At 49.9% G+C, this 6,358-nt stretch overlaps 1 protein-coding gene across 1 annotated transcript; it reads right to left on the bottom strand.

The window, feature by feature from the left end:
- Positions 1–5,503: 5,503 nt before the first annotated feature.
- LOC140430849 (mitochondrial import inner membrane translocase subunit Tim17-B-like) lies at positions 5,504–6,094 on the bottom strand. The gene is given in 2 exon segments (XM_072518601.1): positions 5,504–5,721; positions 5,723–6,094. Coding segments are annotated over 2 exon segments (513 nt in total). The 5' UTR covers positions 6,077–6,094; the 3' UTR covers positions 5,504–5,562.
- Between the last annotated feature and the right edge of the window lie 264 nt (positions 6,095–6,358).

Genomic DNA, 6,358 nt, shown 5'->3' with positions numbered 1-6,358 from the left:
TATATAGGCGGGGAAACCAAACAGGGCAAAAATGCTGTGCAGGGCCTTGATGACAGTGGCAGAGGACATATCAGGACAAGGGATTGCAAACGGGAAGCGGGAGTACTCATCAACAACGTTGAGAAAGTACACATTACGGTTAGTGGAGGGGTGTGGCCCTTTGAAGTCCATGCTGAGGCGTTCAAAAGGGTGGGAGGCCTTCACCAGGTGAGCCTTGTCCGGCCGATAGAAGTGCGGCTTGCACTCTGCACAGATTTGGCAATCCCTGGTCACAGGCCTGACATCCTCAGTGGAGTAGGGCAGGTTGCGGGCCTTGATGAAGTGAAGAAGCCGGGTGACCCCCGGGTGACAGAGGTCATTGTGGATGGCCCGTAACCGGTCTGTTTGCGCGCTGGCGCATATACCGCGGGACAGGGCATCTGGGGGCTCGTTGAGCTTCCCAGGGCGATACAAGATGTCGTAGTTATAGGTGGAGAGTTCGATTCTCCGCCGCAAAATCTTGTCGTTCTTAATCTTGTCCCGCTGCGTGTTATTAAACATGAAGGCAACTGACCGTTGGTTTGTGAGGAGAGTGAATCTCCTGCCTCCAGTGTTGCAAAGCTTCCACAATGGCTTGTGCCTCCTTCTCGACGGAGGAGTGTCGAATCTCGGAGGCATGGAGGGTACGGGAAAAAAAGGCGACTGGCCTTCCTGCCTGTTTGAGGGTAGCGGCCAGGGCAAAGTCAGATGCATCGCTCTCCACCTGGAATGGAAGGGATTCATCCACAGCATGCATCGTGGCCTTGGCAATGTCGGCTCTGATGCGGTTGAAAGCCAAGCGGGCCTCAGCCGTTAGGGGAAAATGGTGGACTTAATGAGTGGGCGGGCCTTGTCCGCGTAGTTGGGGACCCACTGGCCATAATACAAGAAAAACCCCAGGCATTGTTTCAGGGCCTTGGGGCAGTAGAGAAGGGGGAGCTGAAGAAGGGGGCGCATGTGGTCGGACGCGAAGGCCTCGAGGCTCTGGAAAGCCGCTTCTAATGAGGTCACCAGTTTCACTGTCGCCTCGAGGTCGAGAGCCCCTTTCTCGAGGAGGCGCTGCCGGACATAGCTGGACCTGACTCCAGCCACATACGTGTCCCGAATCATTAGCTCCGAATGCTCCAAGGCAGAGACCGCCCGGCAGTTACAACTGCGGGCGTGTACCCTCAACTCACGAAGATACTCCGCGAGCGACTCACCCTGGCGCTGACGCCGCGTGGTGAGGAGGTGGCGGGCGAGGAACTTGTTGACAAGCCTCACAAACTGTTCCTTGAGTACATCTACAGCCTCCGTATACGAGCCCGCATCTCGGATTAACTGGAAGATCCGGTGGCTCACCCGGCCGTTGAGGAGACGTTAATTGAGTGCCGGGGAAACCGCAGCAGTCGAGGATTCGAGGTAGGCCTCGAAGCAGCTGAGCCAATGCTCAAAGATAGCCGGCGCTTCAGCGGCCTGCGGGTCCAGTTTGTGACGTTCAGGATTGAGGGCAGCATCCATTATCAAAATTATTAAATTGATAGACATCAATTCAGACGAGACGCTGAGAAGCAGTGAACCGATGTTTTAATAAGCTAAATATGTGCCGACCTGTAGCTCCTCCCGCATGGCAGGGCTGACCCAGGTAAACAGGCTTTATACCTCCACAGCTGGGCGGAGCCACAGGCGGAGCCAACAGCAGCACCAATAATAACATTCCAACAGTACAACAGCAACAACCAATAACAGAACAGCAATAATAATAAGTATATACAACAGTGGAGATAACAATACTAATAGAACAGTAGAAGATATATACAACAGCCTTACGTAGCCATACGTGGCTCACCACAGTGATCAGCACGTTAAACATGCTATCCGCAATGTCCTCAACATCACAGATGCTCCATACTGAGTTCATCCCCAGCTCCAGTCATGCAATACAGTTATTCAGGAGCTGCAGTTGGACACACTTGATTTGATTTTGATTTGATTTGATTTATTGTCACATGTACCGAAGTACAGTGAAAAGTATTTTTCTGCGGCCGAGGGAACGTACAGAGTACGTACATAGTAGACAAAAAAAATAATTAACAGAGAACATTGGCAAATGGTACATTGACAAACAGTGATTGGTTACAGTGCGGGACAAGGGGCCAAAAAAAGCAAATACGTGAACAAGAGCAGCATAGGGCATCGTGAATAATGTTCTTAGAGGGAACAGATCAGTCCGAGGGAGAGTCGTTGAGAAGTCTTGTAGCTGTGGGGAAGCGGCTGTTCCTATTTCTGGATGTGCGGGTCTTCAGACTTCTGTACCTTCTGCCTGATTGAAGGGTCTGGAAGAAGGCAAAGCCTGGGTGCGAGGGGTCTCTGAAAATGCTGCCTGCCTTCCTGAGGCAGATACAGAATCAACGTGGGGTTGGCAAGCTTGTGTGATGCGTTGCGCTGAGTTCACCACACTCTGCAGTTTCTTGTGATCTTGGACCAAGCAGTTGCCATGCCAGGCTGTGATGCAGCTGGATAGGATGCTCTCTATGGCAAATCTGTAGAAGTTTGTGAGAGTCGATGCAGACATGCCAAATTTCTTTACCTTCCGTAGGAAGTAGAGACGTTGTTGGGCTTTCTTGACTGTTGAATCAACGTGAGTGGACCAGGACTGACTGTTGGTGATGGTGACCCCCCCAGGAACCTAAAGCTATCAACCATCTCCACTTCGGAGATATTGATGCAGACGGGAGTGTGTGTTGTGCTACGCTTCCTGAAGTTGATGATCAGTTCTTTGGTCTTTCCGACATTTCGACAGAGGTTGTTTTTGGTACACCATGCAACCAAGTGATTTATCTCCCTGCACTTCCTGCACACATGGTCACCAGAGACGCTGGAAGTGACCTTGATTTCCCACATATTGCATGAGGAGCATTCCACGGGACTGAGTTCTCCAGCCGTACCCTTGAACTGAGCTCTTAATTTCTCACTTAAATTTAGAGTACTGGTTATGCAAGGAGCCTTCCTCTACTTTAAACATTAGTTATTCCAAAACTAACATCCCAGAAATAGTTAAAGAAGGGACCTGATTGTTACTCACCAATTAACTGCTGCCGCATGTGACTTTTTGCAGAGTGACATCACTTCAAGCTCTGCCGCAATTTTTGTTCTGAAGTGCTCTGCTCTGCCTCGCTGCATCCTCACAGACCAGCCCCCAGTTGTGATCTTACAAACTACAAGCAAACATCTTGTAATAATTACTCAACCTTACCCACTACTCACTAAAGCAGTTCTCTTTCTCTCTCTTGTTTGTGGAGCTCAGCAGCACTCCACTCCTGCCTGGACTGAGACAAAACTCTGACCTCAGTATTTTTGGCTTCACCTTCTCCATGTTTCACCTAATATCCTGTTTTCCCCAACTCCCAAAACACCCTTCTTTTGCCAAGCAGGACTCACAGTGCAGCCAATGGAGGAACAAAGAGTTGAAACTTTAAGACACCTGTGGAGCTTGCTGACGACTATGAGTTGGTTCGTAGACAGTGCCTTTTTTTTCTCAACTCCCTTTTCTTTTTAGAGTACCCAAATATTTTTTTTTCCCCAATTAAGAGGCAATTTAGCATGGCCAATCCACCTAACCTGCAAATGTTTTGGGTTGTGGGGGTGAAACCCACGCAGACACGAGAAGAATGTGCAAATTCTCCTTGGACAGTGACCCTGGGCCGGGATTTGAACCCGGGCCCTCAGCGCCACAGTCCCAGTGCTAACCACTGCTCCATGTGCCACCCTTCAACATCCTTTACAAAGAACAAAGAAAAGTACAGCACAGGAACAGGCCCTTCGGCCCTCCAACCCGTGCCGACCAGGCTGCCCGTCTCAACTAAAATCTTCTACACTTCCTGGGTCCGTATCCCTCTATTTCCATCCTATTCATGTATTTGTCAAGATGCCCCTTAAATGTCACGATCGTCCCTGCTTCCACCACCTCCTCCGGCAGCGGGTTCCAGGCACCCACTACCCTCTGTGTAAAAAACCTGCCTCGTACATCTCCTCTAAATCCCTCGCACCTTAAACGCCCCCTCGTAATTGACCCCGCTACCCTGGGAAAAAGCCTCTGACTATCCACTCTGTCTATGCCCCTTATAATTTTGTGGACCTCTATCAGGTCGCCCCTCAACCTCCGTCATTCCAGTGAGCACAAACCGAGTTTATTCAACCGCTCCTCATAGCTAATGCCCTCCATACCAGGCCACATCCTGGTAAATCTCTTCTGCACCCTCTCTAAAGCCTCCACATCATTCTGATAGTGTGACGACCAGAATTGAACAATATACTCCAAGTGTGGCCTAACTAAGGTCCTAAACAGCTCGCAACGCGACTTGCCAATTCTTGTACTCAATGCCCCGGCCAATGAAGGCAAGCATGCCGAATGCCTTCTTGACTACCTTCTCCACCTGTGTTGCCCCTTTTAGTGACCTGTGGACCTGTACACCTAGATCTCTCTGACTTTCAATACTCTTGAGGGTTCTACCATTCATTGTATATTCCCTACCTGCATTAGACCTTCCAAAATGCATTACCTCACATTTGTCTGGATTAAACTCCATCTGCCATCTCGCCGCCCAAGTCTCCAAATGATCTAAATCCTGCTGTATCCTCTGACAGTCCTCATCGCTATCCGCAATTCCACCAACCTTTGTGTTGTCTGCAAACTTACTAATCAGACCAGTTACATTTTCCTCCAAATCATTTATATATAATACGAACAGCAAAGGTCCCAGCACTGATCCCTGCGGAACACCACTAGTCACAGCCCTCCAATTAGAAAAGCACCCTTCCATTCCTACTCTCTGCCTTCTATGACCTAGCCAGTTCTGTATCCATCTTGCCAGCTCATCCCTGATCCCATGTGACTTCGCCTTTTGTACCAGTCTACCATGAGGGACCTTGTCAAAGGCCTTACTGAAGTCCATATAGACAACATCCACTTCCCTACCTGCATCAATCATCTTTGTGACCTCCTCGAAAAACTCTATCAAGTTAGTGAGACACGACCTCCCCTTCACAAAACCATGCTGCCTCTCACTAATATGTCCATTTGCTTCCAAATGGGCGTAGATCCTGTCTCGAAGAATTCTCTCCAGTAATTTCCCTACCACTGACATAAGGCTCACCGGCCTGTAGTTCCCTGGATTATCCTTGCTACCCCTCTTTAACAAAGGAACAACATTGTCTATTCTCCAGTCCTCCGGGTCATCACCTGAAGACAGTGAGGATCCAAAGATTTCTGTCAAGGCCTCAGCAATTTCCACTCTTTTATTTTTTTCAACAGAAATCCTTTATTCAGATGCCCCGCTCCACCCCCTCCATGGTTTGTGGCCTCCGCAGACTTCTGCTCGGTTGAGGTGAAATTCACCAGGGCTCGATCAGCAGAAAGTGTGTCCCACTCTGAGCAGACACTTCACAAATTATTGCAAAATCCAGAGTGCAGCCTGAGTATTGGTTGGGTCCACTGAGATTGGAATCAGTTCAGGATCTCCTCTCGGGGATGAGCTTCTCTCTCTCTCTCTCCTCTCTCTGTGGTTACTGGTACTGACCGTAGCCCTGGTATCCAGCTGATGGCTCCTTCGGCGGCAGCTGGCTGGGGTCCTCCATGAACGGGCTCGGGTTCTGAAACTGCTGAGCTGTGTATCGTGTGAGCAAGATCCCAACTCCTTCAATCAGGGCCAGGAGAATCCCCCCCCATCATGGCAGAACCCACCATCGCCAGCGGACCACTCCTGGAAGCCAGCACTGCCCCTGTGAGTGCTCCGCTGGTGATGGAGTTCCAGGGATCCTCTTTGCCACGGAGTTTGACCAGGCCACAGTCAATGGTTGAAAACAGACCACCCCAAACCGCAAAGCTACCCCCTATCTGAGGTGCTCTGATCCTCACAGCATTCACACTTCCCCTCAGACGATGCCTCACACCAACAGAAGCGTTCCTGAAGCCTTTAATTGACTGGAAGATGCCTCCTCCAATTGCACCCATGGTGAACGCACCACCACAGTCATCAACAATCCTCCAGGGGCACGGCTCCCGTGCGTACTCCTCCATAACCCGGAGAGCGGCCCGGAGCCAGCAATTTCTTCTCTAACCTCAATCTGGGAAAGATAGAAAATGAAAAGGTGTGAGAAGAGATGGTCAAAATGTTAAGGAGACTTCACCTCAATATAAAAAAACCACTGCTAAAAAAGCCAGATATGATCTAAAGAAATCCATCAAAGATGCCAAAAGACAGTACCGGACCAAGCTCGAGTCCCAGGCTAGCCACACGGATCCCCGCCATCTATGGCAAGGTCTGCAAGACATAACGGGCTACAAGATGAAGGCATGTAA

This window comes from Scyliorhinus torazame, chromosome 10, assembly GCF_047496885.1.
Source record: "Scyliorhinus torazame isolate Kashiwa2021f chromosome 10, sScyTor2.1, whole genome shotgun sequence".
NCBI classification, from domain to species: domain Eukaryota; kingdom Metazoa; phylum Chordata; class Chondrichthyes; order Carcharhiniformes; family Scyliorhinidae; genus Scyliorhinus; species Scyliorhinus torazame.
The sequence above is the reverse complement of the archived record's forward strand: the minus strand, read 5'-3'. Positions and strand labels throughout refer to the sequence as shown.